The 21,816-nt window shown below is 32.3% G+C and overlaps 4 protein-coding genes across 4 annotated transcripts in view; all 4 read left to right on the forward strand.

Moving 5' to 3' along the window:
* The first annotated feature begins 6,322 nt into the window (after window positions 1-6,322).
* On the forward strand, window positions 6,323-7,244 carry LOC106310337 (MLP-like protein 31). The gene is made up of 2 exons (XM_013747567.1): window positions 6,323-6,579; window positions 6,767-7,244. The coding sequence occupies exons 1-2, from the start codon at window positions 6,384-6,386 to the stop codon at window positions 7,042-7,044; spliced, it is 474 nt and encodes a 157-aa protein (XP_013603021.1). The 5' UTR covers window positions 6,323-6,383; the 3' UTR covers window positions 7,045-7,244.
* A 3,267-nt stretch (window positions 7,245-10,511) lies between these two features.
* LOC106310338 (MLP-like protein 328) lies at window positions 10,512-11,067 on the forward strand. Its single transcript, XM_013747568.1, has 2 exons — window positions 10,512-10,686; window positions 10,796-11,067. Exons 1-2 carry the CDS (start codon window positions 10,512-10,514, stop codon window positions 11,065-11,067), a joined length of 447 nt encoding a protein of 148 aa, XP_013603022.1.
* A 4,852-nt stretch (window positions 11,068-15,919) lies between these two features.
* LOC106310200 (uncharacterized protein At4g22758-like) lies at window positions 15,920-16,838 on the forward strand. Its single transcript, XM_013747425.1, has 2 exons — window positions 15,920-16,411; window positions 16,482-16,838. Exons 1-2 carry the CDS (start codon window positions 16,165-16,167, stop codon window positions 16,676-16,678), a joined length of 444 nt encoding a protein of 147 aa, XP_013602879.1. The 5' UTR covers window positions 15,920-16,164; the 3' UTR covers window positions 16,679-16,838.
* A 3,878-nt stretch (window positions 16,839-20,716) lies between these two features.
* LOC106309000 (4-substituted benzoates-glutamate ligase GH3.12-like) overlaps window positions 20,717-21,816 on the forward strand; it is a 4,157-nt gene continuing 3,057 nt past the window's right edge. Inside the window, exons 1-2 of the mRNA XM_013746092.1 lie at window positions 20,717-21,009; window positions 21,221-21,292. Coding sequence (XP_013601546.1) covers window positions 20,717-21,009; window positions 21,221-21,292 — 365 coding nt within the window. The remainder of the gene's footprint in view (window positions 21,010-21,220; window positions 21,293-21,816) is intronic.

The following is a 21,816-nucleotide window of genomic DNA, read 5'->3' on the forward strand; positions in this document are numbered from 1 at the left end:
CAAAAAAAAAGGAGTCAAAAGAAAAGGTTAGTTTTCTGTTTGACTCCGAGTTTTGAGTTACTTTTGCAAAAACCCCCCTAGTTATTCAATCTTGACTCAAACCAAGCAATCATTCCTCTTTCCATATCTTTATCTCTCCTTCTTCTGATGACAGTGAATTTATTTCTCATAGTTTTGTCGAGCCTTTTTATCAGCACCTCACTTGGTGATGACCTTTCCCCATGTCTTCGTTGGTTTCTTTCTCTCCACACCGAGTAAACTGTGGCCTGCATAATATATCTCAGAGTGAAGATCTTGATTCTGCTCAGGCTCAGACCATTTGAGGCAATCCAAACAATTTGCTCTAGATCGACCGAAAACTGGTCACTCATCACACCCTTAGCCAGACTCTCCCAAATTCGAGTAGAGTAAGCACACTCAAAAAACAAATGCTTCAACGTCTCCGGTGAGCTCTGGCACAAGGCACAAGTTTCATCTATGTTCTGGTTCCAACTCCTCATTCGATCACAAGTAGATAATCTCCCATTCATAACTAGCCAGAATATAAAGGCAAACTTTGGGGAATATCTAGTGTTCATGCCTAACTGATTTTATAAACTAATAAAAAAATTTATGTGTTTTGCTAAATTAAGTGAAATAGAAAGAGTTTTTTTTATTTAGTAAGACAATTATATTGAGTGAAAAATTAAGTGATAATAAATGTAATTCATTTTTATTATTTTGATTTAATTAGGATTTTATTCACAAAACATGTCTTTGAATTATGTTTTTGGCTACGTAATTTTCCACCGATTGAAATTAAAAAAAATGTTTTAGTAAAACAAACTAAACTCAGTTATTTTACCTTTTGATTTTATAATTGACACAAAATTAATATTGATTAACTACTAAATAAAAATCTACACTATTATTATTATGGTAATATAACTAATGATGTGAAATATTGTTAATGTAATATAATTAATAAATTTGTTAATATGAGTGAAATATGGAAATACAATTAATGTAATACTGCTATCCTCGTTTTCAAATAATTCTCAATTATATTAATATTCATGTTTTCAAACAGCACTAAATTGTACTTCAGTTTTAATAACATAGATTGTTAAAGCAAGGGCGTGTAGTATTCGCCAAACTTGTTTGATCTAAATTCTACTTGGTGGAAAAGATAGTAGCGTGGGATCCATATATAGACGTGTTCTATCATTTCATAGTTTATTTGGTTGAAAATGGACTGAGGTCAAAACCTCTGTATGAATGAAAAATTGATATTGAACCAAAAACAAATTCTACTTTTTATTGCACTATAAGATTCATTCAAAAGTCCAGGAGCTTGTGGTCAAGTGGTAAGGATAAAGGTTTTGAATGTCAACACTTTTCAGGTTCAATCCACCTGTCATGCGAAATTAAGTCACATGTTACCTGGACACCTTTCGTAGATATGGACATTTGCTTTCGGCTCATTTGAATATACGGAGAGAAGATCTATCTATAGGTTGCATATCTCCTTAGGAATTAGTCTGGATCATTACATAGTCCCGGGAAACCCCCAAGTTGATAAAAAAAGATTCATTTAAAACGCGAGGGATTTTAATCTTGATATCAGCACTTCCCAAGCGATTGGCTTAATCCTCAATGTCACCAGGCTCACTATCGTCTAAGTCCAGTCCTAGATTGCAAAACTCATACTAGTGGGAGTAAACTTTATGAAGAGTTGGTTGATTGTAAATATCGAGATTTGTTAAAATTTTAAAGAGTTGTAAAGAAGTTTTCATATTCAAAAAGTTTATCAAAATATGCTAGTATAATGATTTTAAGAATCTAGAGGTTATATGCAAGATTTATGAAGTTTTGTTTTATGAGTAAAACTGTTTAGAATTCAAGTCCTAATAATACTAGATTTGATAGAATTATAAAATCACTAAAAACCAAAAAAAAACTAATTACACATGATTTTGTAAGCCATTAATGATTAAACATTCATGAAACCAATAACACTATATTTGAATAATAATTTTAGAATCCATTAACCAATACCAGTACTAGACTTTAAATTTTTTAACAACCATTAGAAAGTCATATCCCACTAACGCCCCTGAAACATACATCTTGAGATTCTTGACCAAAATCAATAATGGAGTAAGAGATAGGAATGGTACATTACAACTGTACTGTAAATAAAAAGATGAGACAAAAGGGAAAACTCTTACACTTTTACATGAATAACAAAGAAAAAATGAATATAGAGGACTAATATATTTTTACTGCCTTTGTTTTTACCCTTTTCCACTTTTACATGATTAACACATAAAACTATATTTTGTTAAATCCTTTTCTTTGCTATGATTGATGAAAACAAAGAAGAATACAAAGTAAAAATAACCTATCCGTAGCGTTTTAGTTTTGATGTATGCATGAGAATTACTTTTGTAGGTGGAAGAAATTAAAACTCGTGATATTTTTCTTAAGAGATATTATTGAACGTGTTTCAGAAAAAAAAATATTTCATCCGTTCCATATTAGTTGTCATCTTAGAATTAAAATTTTGTTTGATTTTAAGTATCGTTTTATGTTTTCAATGCAAAATTTATTAATATTTTTCAGTTTAGGTTTTTATTGGTTGAAATATGATTAGGTGTATATGTAATGATGTTTTAATTTTGAAAATATAAAAAATAAATGTTGTCTATGTGTGCATAAACCTAAAATGATAATTAAAGTGAAACGGAGAGAATATTATTGAACATGAGGATCAACTCTGGGCCAGGGATGCGTATTAGTCCAATTAACCGTAGAACCTCAACACAATCTTCCGCTTAAACCCTACACCCTACGGCTACAGTGGAACCCCAACTTGATCTTCCGCTTAACCCAAAATACTCATTTATATATTTTAGAATCATTTATGCATGTTTGAGTCATTGGTTTCTAATATTGCATGTGAGTAATTACGAAATTTCAACTAAAAACCTATAAATTGACGATAAATAAATCGTTTATATATATGTCTCTTCTATATATATATATGTTTCTAATATTGCATGTGAGTAATTACTAATTTTCAAATATTGCATTGGAGTGGTAGGTCGGGCCCTCCGTCGTCGCAGCTCGAAACAACCTCTGTATTTAGTATTGGCAAATCATATCTGCTCTGAGAACATTTGTAGAACAAGATAGATTTGTGTCCAAAGGACTTTATTCAAACATAAAGTTGGATTATCTCAAAGGAGCTTTATTGAAATACTAAGAAACTAAAGAAAGGATGAAGTGTGGAAGCCCCTTTGGTCCAGTGGTTTGACTAAGAGTTCATTAATGCTTCTACACCAAGAGGTCTGGGTTTCAATTCCCGGAGAAGACGGAATTATGCGAATTAAAAAAGAAAAGGCTTACAAGAGATCTCCAGCATGGCGCAAGGAGTACCGTCAAGCAAGGATCCCATAGGACGGCTCAGGTGATGAAGTCAGGCGTGAATCCTCATATGACACGTAGAATTGTCGGCTATAGAATCGTCTGTAATATTTCTCATAGTCGTAATAGCATAATTATCCGGCGCTAAAAAAAAAGAAAAAATGATGAAGCTTGTGTTGCCTTCAAGAGATATAAAAGATAGTTTAATTCATATAATAAGAGGGATAAGGCTGCTCTTTTACAGCATAACAGCCGGGCCAGAAGAAAACCGTCGAGCAAGCTGCCAGCATCTTTCCTCACCAAAAAAAAAAAAAAAAATCTGAGGCTTAGTTTCTGTTCTCGACAAAGGCAGAAGCTTTTATCTCTCGTCAACAACATTGATCTTGTGTAGATGTGATACTCCAAGGTGCTTTGCTGGGATGAGCTCATAACGGACCAGAAAGAGAGAGGAATCTTCCTGAAGATTCAGATTCCACACCATCTATCCACGGCATCATCTATGTTTCTCTCTTTTGAGACAGAGGATGGAAAAATTGTTGTGTCTTGGATTGTCTTGCTGGCTGGTTTAGATTCTTTGGAACGTGAAGTTAGATGAGTAGGCTGCGGTTAGTTATAACAATGGGTTTATGGAAGCAAGTCTGGTTTTGTATAAGCACACAAAGTGCTCGCTGAAATGCCAACGAGAATGGCAGGTTGTTTAGAAGCACAATTTTGGTGGTACATAGATGGAAGGCAGAGATTGAGTAGAGCTTTGTTTAGTAGGTGTGGAAAGAGTTTTTCATGAGACATACTAGAAGAATGAAATAGGTAATGGAAACCTATATTTATAGTGAGACAAAGAGGTCACAATTATACCTCTGAGTGAGATCAACTAAGCTCTCCAAGTTCAAAAAAAACCTCTGAATGAAGCCATGTGATACTCTCTAAGTATAGGCCTGAAAAGATCTCACACTAATGTTTGTCTACAATGGTGAATAGAACCATTTGCCAACACTACAAGCATCATGCTTCAATTCTTCATGTCTCCTTCAAAACCATCTTCAAGTGCATTCAAACTTTTCAGCTTTGTGTTCACCCGCTGCCAAGTTTGCGGGAGAGTATTAGACACAAGCCCAATGTTTGATTCAATATCAAGCCCATATATTTAGGGTTTCCAGCAAGTGTTTTCATATAAATAGTCATGTTATGTAATGAAAACCTTAACTTTGGAAAATCAATATCATTTCACAAATCTCTTTGTTCTTGGTGACAATCTCGATCTCTTCCGCTCATTTACTTTCATTTGCATAATAAAGCTCTATAGATCTATTTTCATTTCAGTTCAATAAAGCTCTTTGAGCATCCAATCTCTATTAATTTGACATTGTCTACATGCTCAGCCTTCTCCTCGATTCATCGGTCTTCAAAGATGAGGAAGGCATGTTTGGGAACCTGTGCAGCTGCTTGTGGTTAATAAGGCAGCTCTAAGGTCTGTTCATTTGCAGATTAACCATAGTACCTTTGTGATTTAATGAGTTTTTCTTTTTCTTTTTTGTGACTCCTTGAATCGGAAATGCTTTTGAGCGGATCTGATTACAAGATCCTTGTGTTAGACTTTCATTATGTTCTTAATGATATTTACACCTTTTAGCAGAAAAAAATGAATTTCTTTTCTATACTAGATTCAGTTTATTTACTCCTTTGATGTGAACTTTCTAGCATTTCCATGACGATGGATACGTTATAGAAGAGCTCGAGACTAAACTACAATTGTTTTTTTCTTTTCTTTGCAATGATCAGTTTCTCTGACCCTTTTTGAGCGTATCAAAGATTCGTTATTTATTCTACTCTTATCTTTGTTACAAAGAGGTGGTCAATACTGGAACGGATTCTCTCAACTTAAATCGAATATTAAAAGTTGTTGATCCATGGTATCTTATTCCAGAATTCAACAACTCATCATCTTTCAACTTTTTCTCTACATGCCTAAGGCCTTGATTCAAGCAGCTAGACACAGTCATCAGTATTCCCAGTTATATTATATTATATATAATATATCAGTATTCCCAGTTATATTATATTATATATAATATATATTTCGTCTTCTAATTATATTGAAACCGTTGCAATTTTAACAATATAAAAATTATATTCCTTCTTGGTGAATTTATAATTCAAATTATTAAAGCCAAAGAAGAAAGAATTAGAAGTGGTTACCAAAACAAACAGAAATCTTGTATTTTTTTTTGTGTGCACGACGAAAATCTTCATTAATAGGTTAAACGATTACAAGAGTAATAGCATCATCGAACAAACCACGATGTGCGAGTCGATAGACTAACTCCTCGACATTTAATTCAATAGAAAACAAGGATAGAGACACAAACTTATAAAAATTTGATAAGAAGTTATCAAAGATATCAAAGTTGCCATTTACTATTCAATCTAAGAAAGACTCGAGAACAGTCTACAAACCGTTTTTAATTAAAAGTCTACAATAACACGTAGAGTATTATACCAATAAAAATAAAGAAACCAAATATTTGCATATCTGATAAAATCTCACACGGGATCCACGTTATGTAACAACTAGCAAAGACTGATCGTTTGCTGAAATAGAGAAAATACCAACTATCCTTAAAACTTATCATAAGTGTTTATATAAAATAGCAACAAACCTTGATTAGTGCTTGCTGACACATGCTCTGGCTCTATATATAAACTTATCAATCAATAAGATACGGATCACAATTATAAACCAAATAGTCTACTGTTATTAAAATATTTCAAAATTTAAAACCCAAATTTATCAAAAATATACGTAACCACTCCAACTCATAGATAAAGACATCACAAGAAAATAAAATTGAACCCTTCCATATCATTTAATTTATCTGACCAGTCCAAGAGGTTGTCACTCCGTCTATAAATTAGAAACGGGATACGAACTCTTAAGCATCTCAAAGCTATCAAAGCACTTTCGTTGGCAAATAAACATGACACAGTCTTCTCTATTAGGAGAACTTGAGGTTGAAGTCGAGATCAAATCTCCCGCGGAGAAGTTCTACCACATGTACGCCGGAAGACCGCATCATGTGGCCAAAGCCACTCCACGCAATGTGCAGGCATGTGATCTGCACGACGGAGAATGGGGCGAAGTTGGCAGTATTATATTTTGGAACTACGTTCATGGTATTTATGCTAGAATATTGTATACTATAGTTGGGAATACATGCATAATACTAACGAGGAATTTACCTATTAAATAAAACTCTTGGATCAGACACATAACTTTCTCGTCATTCAAAAAAATACATGCATAATATTGGTGTAATAAGATACAATATTTTGATCGGTAAACGGTTCGTTTTGGGTGTAGATGGACAAGCCAGAGTGGCGAAAGAGAGGATCGAAGTGGTGGAGCCTGAGAAGAAAATTGTGAAGTTTAGGGTTTTAGAGGGAGATCTGATGGAAGAGTTCAAGAGCTTTGTGATTACGATTCAGGTAACCCCCAAGCAAGGAGGAAATGGAAGTATTGTGAAGTGGCACTTCGAGTATGAGAAGATTGATGAGAACATTTCTCACCCTGAGACTTTGCTCCCTTTCTTTGCTGATATGATCAAAGAGATCGACGAACACCTCTTGTCCGAGGAATAGAGGAGAAATTCTTGTTTTTTCCTCCGTACGTTTTATATAATTTTCATGTTTGTGTCAATAACTGTGTTCTCTCTCAAGATTAAGATAAAATGTCTGCAAGTTATATAAATGATAATGAGTCGATGTTATGTTTTATGTTGTAAGTTGCAAATATGTATTTTAGCAAAAAAAAAAAGTTGCAAATATGTAACTTTTAAGTGTATGCTGTGATTATTAATTTGATAATAAAAGTTTGTATCATACTTGCTCGTCTCTGTTTTTGCTTTGAAATCAAAACACACAAGGATGAGAATCATGTAGGAGATCAAATACACAAATATTAGAATTTATCTTGATATTTCTTCTTTCCACTCAAGTGTATGTATGTATGCATCGAAGACTGATTATTAAAATATTAAAATGGAAACAAACCCTTGATTATTATAAAAATAAATGTGACGCATGGATGGACAGTCTGCTTACCGATATTTGCTTGATATATTTTTTCTATAGATTTGCTGGACTCGAACTGTTAATCCAATCATAATACCCGGATCATAATAATATACATATTTCTTTTTGATCAAACAACAATTTTATAAATCATTAGTCTCCGAAATTGTTTACATCGAACAATAACAAAGTCAAACCGGCTAAAACATCAGCTACTACCATAGCAAAACAGAGCAATGAGATAACACCATAAGATAAGAGCAAACATAACACATAAACAACACCTAATGTCGCTGAGCAGTCCACGAAATTCAACGCCAATCGTGCTAAGAAGTGAAATGAGGCTTTGGGAATCAGAGAGCACAAGTACTAGTCTAACGCCTGGGATTGAAACCCCAATAGAAGCAGATTTAACAATCAGAAGTTCGGCATCAAAAGCAGAGGCGACAATGCACCAAATGGATGAGCCTTTTAACAGAACAAACATGGAAGCATACATAATCTTGGGCACACTACTCCCTGCAACACAACCACTAAAACCGAATGAAACATATGGGAGGCCATCAAGCTTCACAAAGGATAAACAATCTAGAAACACCGAAAAGACAGAAACAACAAGTGTTTCCTTACGAGTCTGCCACAAGCAATGAGGAAGCAACTTTAAACTATCATTTGATGGAGTGAGACCAGAACATAGACTGCATACTGCAGAGAGTCGTACAGGGGCGAGCGTACCGTAACAAGGCAGGAGAGAACACTGAAAGGACATCATTGAAGCAAGCAAGATAGAGACAGAACGTTTCACATCTATAACGTGCAGGGATGTAAACCCATCATCGTTGACAAAAAAAACCATCATCAATTTTGTCTAATTATTTATATCTGTATATCTTCTCTCTGTTTCTTTTCCAAACGTCAAAACGGAAATTTATCCAACGCATGTTACCACTCCAATTCCTTAACCTACGTAAAATGGAGACCTAATGGAAGATGTCAAGAGCTTCCTGAACACTATCCAGGTGACCCATGAGTAAAGAGGCTTTGGAAATCTTGTGAAGTTGAGTATACACTAGCTATTTAATAAAGGAATATTACTATTTACTCCCTCTGGATTTAAATATAAGATGTTTAAGGTTTTACACACATATTAAGAAACAATAAATACAATATTTTAGTTGTTACTTTTTGATTATATCAATAAAGTTTCACCACTCATAATTTTACTTTTTAATTTATGTTTAAATTTTAAAAATAAATGCATTAATTATATCTCAAAACATCATACATTTGTATACAAGATAAAAATATAGAACATCTTACATTCGTATCCGGAGGGAGTATTATTTGTCGGCGCCACGTAGTGCTTACCAAGAAACATACGCAGAGCCACATCTATTTTCTCGAATTGGTAAACTATTAAGATAAGACAACAGAAGAGTCATTGTGATAAACCAGAAAGTTGTGAAGCCATGGCGGGCGTTCAGACTCTCGACCTTGAAAGTTGTGGAGCTTTTATCTTCCAAACAAAGGTCTGGAACTTTGTTATATTGGGTTCTAGTATCTCTTTCTCTTTCTTAGGTTGCATCAAATTGCTAGCTACCCAATATCCAGATCCAAATCTAGTTATATATCTCTTTATCTTTATGATTTTGGGTGTTTTGTATAACATCAAACATGTCTTGATAATAATCTGCTATCTCTCTAGATTTGAATATGGAGTGTGTTAAATGTCTGGAAATCTAGCAATATTTATACTTTACGAGCAAAAGGTTTGAAATATTAAATCAAAAATACCTATACAATTAGTGGATAAAATATTATTTTGATTAGTACTCTTACGCTACAGTACCTCTGAATCAGTGAATTGGAGTGGTAACATGCCTTGGTTAAGTTTCAGTTTTGACTTTTTGAAAAAGAAAAAGAAATCATATAGTACATATAAACAATTAGACGAAGTCGATGATGGGTTTATATTATTATGATCCAGGTATTATGATTGGACTAACCGTTCAAATCCAGCAAATCTCTAAAAAAAAAATATACCAAGCAAATGTCAGCGATCAAGACTCTGCATCCAGACGTGACATTCAGTTTAGAGAAATACCGTAGATAGCAATAAAAAAAATTTGGCCATAGATCAAAATGACCAAAATGCTTTATTAAATAGGTAAATATACATTTATACCCCTAGAGTTAACTAATCCAAACCTTAGGGTTTAGAGTTAAGGGGTGAAGATTTGGGATTGGGGTTTAAAATTTTATAAAATAAAATATAAATATTAAAAATTTTAAAATAAAAATTTTAAAAATAGTTTCAAAAAGTATTTTCGAATTACAAAAAGAAAATTTCAAAAAAAAATTTCAAAAACAAATTTCAAAAAAAAAAAATTTATAAAAAAGTTCGAATTTGAAAACATATAATCTAAAACTATAATTTTTTTATTTTTTAATTTTTTATATATCTAGGGTATTAGGATCATTTTACCTATTAAATGAAACATTTTGGTCATTTTACTCCCTGTGATCTATTTTTGTGACCAAAACTTGAAAATAGCCTATTTAGGAAAATTGCCATTTAGTTTATAATAAATTAATAACCTAGTGTTGTTACCATTTTAAAATTTTGTGTTTTTTCTCAACATAGCTGAAGTTGTCTACTAAGAATCAGTCTTGATTCTTGCTGGTAAATCTTGCCAGTAAATTTGGTACAAGTAAATCTTGCCAAGCGTGGATCTTCATAGTACGGTTCAGGTGATGCAGTGACGTAGATCTTCAGAAAGCAGGTAGTATTGTCGGTTGTCGAATCGTCTATGTAATTTTTCTCATATCACAATTGTAACATCATAATAAATCAGTTTAAAAAAAAAAGAATCAGTCTTGATGAATAGACTTAATGGTTATCAAGTTTATGCACTGAAGACATAGCAAGCTACATTCTCATCCGCCGGCTGATGTATGTCTCCTTCTCGACGTACTAAGAATATATAAGACAACACAAGAGTCATTGTGATAAACCAGTAAAATATTGTGGAGCCATGGCGGGCATTGAGACTCTCGACCTAGAGATCCAAGTAAACATGCCGGCCGATAGATTTTTCAACAGTTTCAAGAATAAGAAAGGAAGTTTCACAGACAAGACAGAAGCAGTTTCTATTTATCATGATGATACCAACTACAACTCCTCGATTCAGATCTGGAATCTCATCGTAGGTATATAACTAATTATTTGTATTTTCCAGATTTTTGAAAAATGTATTCCTCTTCTTTATCAGGTTCTTGTACTTTCATTGATTACTTTGGAATCTTGGATTTATTATAGATGGAAAGATGGAGCAGATTAAGGAGAAGACAGAGGTTGATGAAGAGAACATGTCGGTTTCTTTCTTAGCTATGGAAGGAGATGTGTTGGAGCAGTACAAGAGCTATAAGATAACACTTGACGTTGTTCCTAGAGATGATGGAGTTTGTATTGCCAAGTGGAAATGGGAATACGAGAAGCTAAACGTCGACGTTCCTCCCCCTACTAAATACATCGCATTCGTTGCTGATTACACGCGTGACCTCGAGACTAGGTTGTTGTCTGAATCATAAACATCTCATCAACGTCTTCGAGTTTCCTTGTTAAAATAAATCAAGTCTTGTTATGCAAGAATCTTTATTTTCCTTTTGGTTCCTCTTGGGACTTGTTTACAGTTGTTAATAATGTATGTATGACCTTACCATACTTGACATTAAATCTGATTGATTTCTTGTTTTCAGACAACATTTTAGAATCATTGAGTTTACCGTGATCATGTTTAATTCGTATATTTGGTACACCGTTTATAAGTACCTCTTATATTGCTTGCTTGATACGTCTTTAAGTACCTCTTAATAAGTACTCGTTTAGAGATTTGAGAAAACAAAACCCAAGTACCCTTGTGGATTTAACTTCTCATTTACTAACGCAGCACGATGAGAGTGCATATGCGGGTTAGTAAATTGAATTAAAATTGACCGTATCACCTCTTTCTAGTAATAATTAAAAATATATTTATTGTTTTGCTAAACTAAAAAAAAAAATTCTATAAGAACAAAAATCACATCAACTGTTAAACAATAATGATTGACAAAATTTTTGTTACTCAAATATGAATTTAATTTTACAAATTCTAATAAATACAGTAATATTGAATTATAAGATTTTTCAAGTATTTAAAATTCAATATTTGTGAGCTATATAGTAATTTGGAAAAGTAATTTCTATTCATTATTATTGGAAATATTTTGAGCATTGGAATTTTAGTGACTTCCATGTACAATAGAATATTTTTTGGTTGAAAAATATAAATCTTATTTAATTGTAAATGATATTAAGTAAAATTTTAATTATTCTAAAGTTGTGGCTGAATACCGGAGAAATTTTATGTTTACCACTTTCATGATACTACTTTTCATCTTTATCACCACTAAATAGACATTTTCAAAAATACTTTCTTTATTAAGTGGCAAAAGACTCTTATACTCTTGTTATCTATATATATAATAAATCATTATTTAAATAAATAAATAAAAAAAAAAAAAAAAATTTGAATTATACTTTTTCAAATTCGAACTTTTTTCGAAATTATTTTTATTTTTTTTCAAAATTTCTTTTTGAAAATCGAAATTATGTTTGAAACTATTTTTTAAAAAATTTGTATATTTTTAAGTATTTATTTATATATTTATTAGAATCTTAAATTTCACATTCCAAAAACTCTACCACACCGTTCAACGATAAACTCTAAGTGTAGATTAGCTAACCCTAGGGATTTAAGTGTCTTTTATCCTTCATTGAAAGTGAATGCAAAAGTGATTAGTGTAAACATGAAAAGTGGTACTATAAATGTGGTATTTGTGGCAATTTCCCCTGAATACCCCTTATGTAAATGGACGAAGGAAAATATTTCATTATAAAATTTCACATATTTCAAAAATAGAGAAATAAGTAAAGATACATTACATTTTGAAAGTAGCAGCTAAAATTTAAATTATAAAAATAAATCTGATTAAATATTGAAATAAAGTAAATTAATCTCAAAGTTTTTTGTTAACAAATGTTAAATTTTCACAAAATGTATTCACCATAAATAAGTCGTTTAAGATTTTTGTCTTTATAGAAAAGAATAGAAAAAGACATCTTAATTTTGAGTAAACCAACCTCCAATTCTATGACAAAAATACAACTGAGATTTCAGATAAATTAATTGCAAATTCATTTCTTTATTATTTTCGAAAGCTAATTTCATATCCCATTGTTTAGTAAAAATCATACAACTGCATGCGTGGAATAAAGATTTCACTATAAATATCACACATTGATTTCTTTACCTTTTTTACAAAAACATAAAATCATGAGCAATAAGAAAGAAACAAATAGGTCTATTCTCGTGGTACTGCTCGTATCATGTGTGTTTATGAGCACGGTGAAAGTGGGAGCTGGAAACTATATTGGATATCCAGCAATAGGGTCTGGCGATCCTCCAGCTCGTTGTAATCCTAAACATCCTGCAACGTGCCACCCACGAGAACCTGCAAATCCGTACACATGAGGATGCGGAAAATTTTGAAAGATGTCAGCGTGATTCTCATCCACCAGCTCTTTCCAACAAATATATAACAACAGACCATGTAGGGCATACAAAAACCAATGACTATATATAATGAATAAATATATCACATATATAGCTTTTCTATATCATTTTCCTGTCCCTAGTTACGTTATATATTCAATCGGTTCTTGATTCGATTTGGCATGCAGAACCATCGTTTAAAAAATAGCAATTAAAGAAACCGAATTCTCTAAAAATAAACTGAATTACACCAAATTTTATCCAATTAGTTATGTTGTTTACCAAATTAAAAGAAAAAAACGAAGATAGGAAACGATTTCAGTTTAGTTTGTAACACACATAATAATAACTAGGATAAGACCCGCGCCTTGCGCGGAATTAAGTTATTATTTTTATTATATTTTGGAGAATGAAACAATAGTTTGGCTTCATTTGGATTAGGGGTGTTCAATCCAGATATCGGATTGGTTTCGGTTCCGTTCGGTTTTTTTCGGTATTTTGGTTAGTAAAATATAACTACTATTCTAAATCCATATTTACTTTGACTTTAGTCTTTCACATACTTTTGAAAGATTTCAACTGGACAACTAAATTGATCAGCCAATCTTGTTGCTTTAAATCATTAGTATATATATATATATATATTATTTAGTTTGAATATTTATTAAATAAAAATTCATATGCGTTATATTTTATGATCATTTGTAACTTATTATGACAAAAAAAATAATCTATTGATCACAAAAATTTTAGAGTGAGAATCTTCAAATTTCTAATAATATATAGACGTTTTGAAAAATTCAAAATATAACATATAAGAAAAAATATAAATGTTTTTATTATATATTTAATGTGATTTTTTTAATATCTTTTAATAATATAAAATTAAAAAAGAACTAAGATACCAAAATTGTTATCAAATATTTATTATTCATAATAATTAATTTTTTTATATACGTTAATCATATTAGGTAATTTCGTAGCTTCTAATTAAGGAAAGTGCAAAAACAATATTTGGTAGATTATTTATCAATTCGAATATTCGATAGTTAGTTTAATAAAAAATATGATGTAAGTTAAGATGGACCAACCTATTTTTTTAAGAATAGTATATTTTATATAGTCATTTATTAAATGAGAATTTATAATCATACACTTCTATGATCATTCATATCGTTTTATAACTGAATATTTAAATCATCGATAACAAAATTTTCAATCTGAATTAATCTTTAATAAGTTTATAATTTATAAATGTTTTTGAAAATTCATTGAAAGTTTTAATATTAAACTATTTATGTAATCTTATGGTATATAGTTTAATCTATATATATATATATATATATATTTTATTGTTAAATGATATTTTTTACTCATATGGTTTTAAAATCATGTGTATCTTCTTATAATATTAAATAAAAGTTCATATTAATACAATTTTATGATCATTTGTAACTTATTATGACAAAAAAATAATCTATTGATCACAAAATTTTAAGAGTGGTGATCTTCAAATTTCTAATAATTTATAGACGTTTTGAAAAATTCAAAATATAACATATAAAAAAATATAAATGTTTTTTATTATATATTTAATGTGATTTTTAATATCTTTTAATAATATAAAATTTTTAAAAAGAACTAAGATACAAAAATTGTTATCAAATATTTATTATTCATAATAATTAATTTTCACGTATATGTTAATCATATTAGGTAATTTCGTAGCTTTTATTTAAGAAAAGTGGAAAACATTTTTTGGTACGTTATTTATCAATTCGATAGTTAGTTTAATAAAAAGTGTAATATAAGTTAAGATGGACCAACCTATTTTTCTAAGAATAGTATATTTTGTATAGTTATTTATTAAATAAGAATTTATAATCATACGGTTCTATGATCATTCTTATCGTTTTATAACAAAATATTTAAATCATCGATAACAAAATTTTCAATCTGAAATCTTTAATAAGTTTATAATTTATAAATGTTCTTGAAAATTCATTGAAACTTTTAATATTAAAATATTTATGTAATCCTATTGTATATAGTGTTTAATCTATATATATATATTTTTTTTTTATTATTAAATGATATTTTTTACTCATATGGTTTTAAAATCATGTGTATCTTCTTATAATAAAATTGTTAAACCATTGATCATTAATTTTTAACATATTAATTTTAATAGTTTTAGTCATTTATTGTCGTTTTTAAAAATTCAAAATATAACATATACGAAAAAATCTAAATTTTACTTTTATAGCTAATTTGATTGTTTAATTTATTTTAATAATATAAAATTAAACAAAAAATGATGGAGGAGATATAAATTGTTATCAAATCTTTATTATTAAAATCATTAATTGTCATATATATATTAATCATTTATGGTAATTCCGTAGGTTTTATTTAAGGAAAGAAAATAACATATCATATCATTATATCATATAGTTTGACCAACTTATGTATCTAACAACATATAAAAATCGAATGTGGACCTACTTATTTTTCAATTGAATGTAATTGACTACCTAATTGAGTGCCACCTATACATTGGGGCCTATTTTAATTAATAAAAAATTGAGGTTACATCTTTTCGAATGTTTCTCAATTAATATATAGGGGATATCAAAACCAAACCGTATAGCCTGAGTTTTAACCAAAAAATAGCTCGGTTTAATTTGGAACACATAATAATACCAAAACCGAACCGTATAACCTGAGTTTTAACCAAAATATATCTCGGTTTAATTCGGTGTATCTATACAAAACCGAAAAACCCAACCCGACAAAACCGTATGTTCTTTGATTTATATACAAAACCTACACGCCTCTCATCTCGCAAAATCACAAATTCGATTTTTCATCTCTCTTCTTCCTCTCCCTCCTCTCGCAAACCACGCTTCTTCTGCTTCCTTTCTCTCCGTTCATCTTCTTCCTCTCCGGTGACGTTCGTGAATGGTGGAACCTACTCCGATCGGTGATAATAATCTTATGCACATCCCTTCATCTTCAGACTCTGTTTTCGCTTTCGGATCTTGCAAAGAAGGCTGGTACTACCGTTGCCTCGGCCTCGACCCCGTGAAAGAAGATGTTGATGTACAACAAGCAGAAGAAGAAGAAGAGAGAGACGGTTACTATTAAGGGGAACCGGATCTTAATCAGCGTCGCGTTTCTCGGTAGCGCCGGTCCGATCCGGTTCGTGGCTTACGAAGGAGACCTCGTCGCTAATGTGATCGACACTGCTCTTAAATGTTACGCTCGGGAAGGTCGGCTTCCGGTTCTTGGATCCGACTTTAACGATTTTCTTTTCTATTGCCCCATGGTTGGACCTGAAGGTATGAGATCAATCAATGCTTTTGTGTGATAAAGTTTTGTTTTTATTTGTGGGTTTTTGTTTTTGTGCAGCTTTGAGTCCATGGGAAGCGATTGGGTCGTTGGGAGCGAGGAACTTTATGCTGTGTGAGAAACCAGAGGAGGAGGAGAAGAAGAAGGTTGAGGAAGAAGACAGTGGAAGATCGAGTTTCCCCATTAATGGGGCTAGGAAAAGAAGCTTTAGGGCTTGGATTAACAAATCTTTCAGTCTTAAAGTCACTACTCATTAGACTTTGTGTTGTCTTAATGTAACCTTGAATGTTCGAGATTATTGGGTTTGTGTCTTTTTCTTGTTCTTTTTTTATTTCTTGTTTTTGAAATAATGATTTGTTTCTAGCTAATGTTCAAATTGAAACATGCGTCTTTGTAATAAATTTACAAGTTCTCGTTTGGGCTTTGTCTGCAAAATCAGTTTAGGTTACCAGTAAGTTTGCTTTACGCGCAAGTTAACGACGTGTCGGGGTTACATGTTCAATGTCTTTATTATTTTTCTTCTCCTGGAGTAACTTTCTTTTGGTTCCTGGGATTGCGATATGGAGTAGCAGCCTAAGAAGACGTTGACTGCTTTTATCAATCAATCAAGAAAGTTAATGTTTTGATGGAGTAGTCGTCAATCCACTATGTACTTCTTCTTTTTTTAATATTTGATAAAGACGGAAGAATGAGTGTCCTTGTATTTGAATGTAAACCGGTTCGAATCAATTGATTAGAACCAAGATTGCTTAAGCCGGTTTGTGGCTTGAGTTAGTAATCACGTGCTACAATGTTGTGGGTGATGTAAAACGGTGTGTTTATAAGCCGTTAGACTATCAATCTCTCGAGTAGTATCGAGAAAGAGAGATAGAGAGAGTCACCACAGATTGAGAGAGAGATCGAGTTGTGATCTGAGCTCGGGGTTAAGCTGAGCTAGTGAAGTTGGTGGTGATCCAGCTCCGGAGATATATAGCGGCTCTTCCACGTTGGGAGAGTGCGGTGAGCTCCGGGTGACCAAATACTCTCTTGCATGTTTTCTTTATCGCTTTAGATCAAACGCAATCGAGTAGATCAAGACATTAGGAGCGATCGCACAAAGACATTGTTAATCTAGTCTTATTACTACATAACAATGATGTATCCTAGTTTGAAAGTATCTGGCTGGCTTCTTCTAATACAAACATCTAGTATTGATATATTTATGGGTTTTTAAGTCTCGGTCTCATGTCACTACAAGAATTTACTAGAATAGCTACCGATTATATTATAGCTAAGAGACACAATCCGTAGCTAAAATTGGACCGGCAACGAATGGCGACAGATCAACTCCTTGGCCTCATCGCCCACGCTAAACGTAATCTGTAGCTAATCTATAGCCAGCTAGCGACAGATTATCAAGAGCAATATTCGTAGCCAACAGTAACGATGCGGCTACGACTGAGTCTGTTGCCAATTAGTGACAACTTTGGCTACTGATTTCTATAGCTATGAGGCTACAAACTTTAGTGACAAAACTCTCCTGGCAAATTTGTTGCTAATATGGTCACAAATTTGATTACAAAATATTTAATTTTCAATAAACAAATTAAACCATACTTTTCAGGCATTATTATTTGTAAAACAGATTATAATAAAAACCAAAATTTTTGATACATTGTAAAATTATAGTTGATCTTGTAGTCTACAAACGAATGCTTAAATCTAAAAAGTGCAAACTAGACAACAAAATATAAAAATATGAGAAAAAGATTTCTAGTAGAGATCCTGTAAGAATTCAAAAACAATGTGCCTTAGATTGTATCTAGATTCATCTACTTGTTGGGGAAGAATCGTAGTTCATATGCTCGTTGATACATAGACATGTAGATGGAGAGCGGTGGGTGAGGCATATGTACTGGCACTTTGAATCCCCGAGCTTCACACATAGCTATCAACTGCTGGCTCATACATTGACTCTCATAACAAGCTTGACGTGGAAGAACAGCTGGTGGTACACGGTAATTGACTAAACCAGCAGTATATAAGCATCACTAGACAAAAAGTAATATGCTTTATCAGCAACATGTGGAATTATAATAAAAGACATGATTGCTCACTAAGAAGATCAAGATTTAAACATAGCTACAAATAGTATCTCTGAATTTGTAAATACATACCTACAACGTTCTTTGTCGTTGAAATATATACGAGTATCTCCTATCATCCGCCGCACAGTGAAGCTTCGCCGACACCACCAGAACTAGCTTCCTCTGGACCATAGGTTCTTCAGATCCGGCGTTGATGGCCTCAGCTCCACCCCCACCATCTCATGCCGCCATCGTCTTCTCCACCTCCACCATCTCTTGTCGCCGGTGCTTCTTACCATGCTTTTCTGGTGATTCTTCTGTCTGCCTCCTCCGTCTGCTTAGCTGCTAAGCCTGCTGCACTCATGCTTCTGAAGAATCTTAATACACTGAATCATAAACAAAACTGAATCTGAGAAAGAGAGAGAGAGAGAGTAAGAGACTCAATTGAACCTCCATTCCTAGTCTTCTCCTAAAGCTTCTCAAGTCTTCTTCTTCTTAATCCTTGGAGTTGTTTCACGGTGATTGAGGAAGAGACATAGAGAAGAGTCTTCATTGATAGAGATGGAAAGAGAGAAACATATGAGAGTGATAGAGAAAGAAACAGACACAGATTAATAAATCTGGACCATTAGATTCGACTGATCAATGGTCCAAATTTGTAATCCGCACACTCCCTTTCCAACCAATAGGAAGCACTCACGATATTATTATCTTTAGTGTTATTTTGGAGCTAAACCCAAAAGCACTTGGGAGGGAAATAGGAAAATGGAGGCAATTAGTGAAGCCAAAAATATTTAGGAGGGAAATGTGTGGAGGCAAAATAATTAATGGAGAAAAATAACATTTTTGATATAAAAATGAAAAGGATATTTATAATAACCAAATTCATACATTTTAATAGTGAAAAATAAATTTCACCTAACCAATTATAATTTACTAACCAAATTTTTATATTTTTAACAAATTATTAAATATAAATTTGTGATGTTAGAATGAAAATATTTGGTAACTACAAATTATTAAATATAAATTTATACATTTTTAGTTACCAAATATTTTCATTCTAACATCACAGTTTTATGCATTTTTAGTAATCCAATATAAATTTCTAAGAAAATATAATTTACGATATTTTTAACAACTTCTTAAATATAAAGCGTTTAACCCTTAGCCCCAAACCACAATCCCTATACTCTAAACCCTAAATCTTTAACACAAGTATCACCAAACACAATAAACATATAATATTTGAAGGGTCTAATGTACGCATTGTCTTAATTCAAACATTACTAGTATCGATCATGTGCCACAAGTGCAAATTTCGAACATATAGCACATACATATCAGTTAGATACATAAATATTTATAGCATCTTTTGCCAACCACAAAAAAATTTGGTGACAATTTATTTCTCGCTGGTTAGTAGCTATTTAGCTAGAGAATGACTATAGATCATATTCGTAGCTAGATAGCAATAGATCGCTACGGATTAGCTACAAACTTAGCATTTTTTTGTTTTGTCGCTATCCGTCGCAACTTTCTTCGCTAATAATTATGGCTACTAAAATGTTTTCGCCAGTCCTTGGCTATTTTCAATAATTCTTGTAGTGTGTTTACAGTTGTATAAAAAATGTGAAACCGTTGGACGTTGGCAAAAGATATTGAAGTCGATGTGACCTTTACATGTGAATACATTATCCAGTAGGTTTGGACGGTCGATGACTCGATGGCGTTTGGAGTCCATCCTTCTTGACTCTTGCAAAACCCTTGGGGCCATATATTTTGAACGGTTTCTTTGGTTTTATTAGAGTTCTTAAATTGATTTATGTCACGTGGGGTCGACGAGAAGTCACACCCGAAAAGGACCGACATATTTAGAACAATAAGATAAATTTTAGTAAGTTGAAGTGAAGTTTAAATTTCTATTCAGCTAACTGATATTGTATGTGAGCTGGCGGCAGCGAGGAGATATGGATACCTTTAGTTACAAGTTACAACAGTACATTAAGTAACCTATCCCAAAGCAGGTTCTTCAAAGGTACACCGTACATGAATCATTTTTTGGTAGCTTAAAATCTTTCCAAAAATCATTTCACACGTTCCCCAAATAGTTGTGATCATTTTTAATCTATTCATTGTGCTTCACGAACTACTAAGTGTTATTAAATCATTTTGTTTCTCTACTTATAGAAGGATGAGTGCAATTCATAGTCATAGATATAACCAGCTATGAGTGTAATCTCTGATCTCACCGAGAAAGCAAATGATAAACTGAAGATTCTGGAGGATTTGACATCAAATGTAAAGCAGATTCAAGACAATGTATTGGAGGAGATACTCACACTCAACACAAACACAGAGTATCTCCAACGCTTCTTCCATGGGAAATTTGATAAAGAGATTTTCAAGAAGAATGTACCTGTAGTGACTTATGAAGATGTTAAGCCATATATCCAACGTGTCGCGAATGGAGAGCCTTCCAATGTCATATCAACCCGGCCTATTACCGGTTTCTTACTAAGGTAAAAATAAGAGGCTGCATTGTCATTGGTTAATTAATATTTATACGAAACTAAGATCATGATTGCTTTGCGTTTGCATGCTTATGAAAATGTTGCTTATGTTTTATTTATAAATAAATAATGATAAATCAAGAAATTCAATAAGATTTTACCGTACTCATCTCTCGTAAATTTCAGTAAATGCCTAATCCTTGACGTGTTTATAATGTAGTTCGGGAACGTCAGGAGGAGCACAAAAGATTATGCCATGGAATGAAAAGTTCTTGGACTACTTGACATTCATGTATGATCTTCGGATGCACGTTATAACCAAGTAATACAATGATTAACCCGGGGTTCTTAGAGTGGGTTTCTTAACTTCCGTTAAGAACCCCATCCTAAGAACTCCGAGTTAATCATACTCTAAGTCCTTACTTTAAACCAAACTCGTTATGATGTAAATAACTTATAAAATAAAAGAAATATAATTTATTTATTTTTTTTGAACGAATATTAAGTAACTGAAATCAAATATACAAAATATATAATGTATTCTTGACACTACAAGAAAACAACGGCATACTGAGGGAAAAAATCGCCGGTATGTCGTCGGAATAACGCTATTCCGACGACATACCGACGAAAAAAGTCCTCGGAAATAACTCCTCGGAAATTCATCTTTCCTCGGAAATCCCTCGGAAATTTCCGACGGAATTCCGAGGAAACCCTATTTCCTCGGAATTTCCGAGGACCACAACCACAAGTTCGTCGAAAATTCCTCGGAAGATGTCGTCGGAATATTCCGAGGGATAAACTTCCTCGGAATAT

Source organism: Brassica oleracea, chromosome C8, assembly GCF_000695525.1.
Source record: "Brassica oleracea var. oleracea cultivar TO1000 chromosome C8, BOL, whole genome shotgun sequence".
NCBI lineage: Eukaryota > Viridiplantae > Streptophyta > Magnoliopsida > Brassicales > Brassicaceae > Brassica > Brassica oleracea.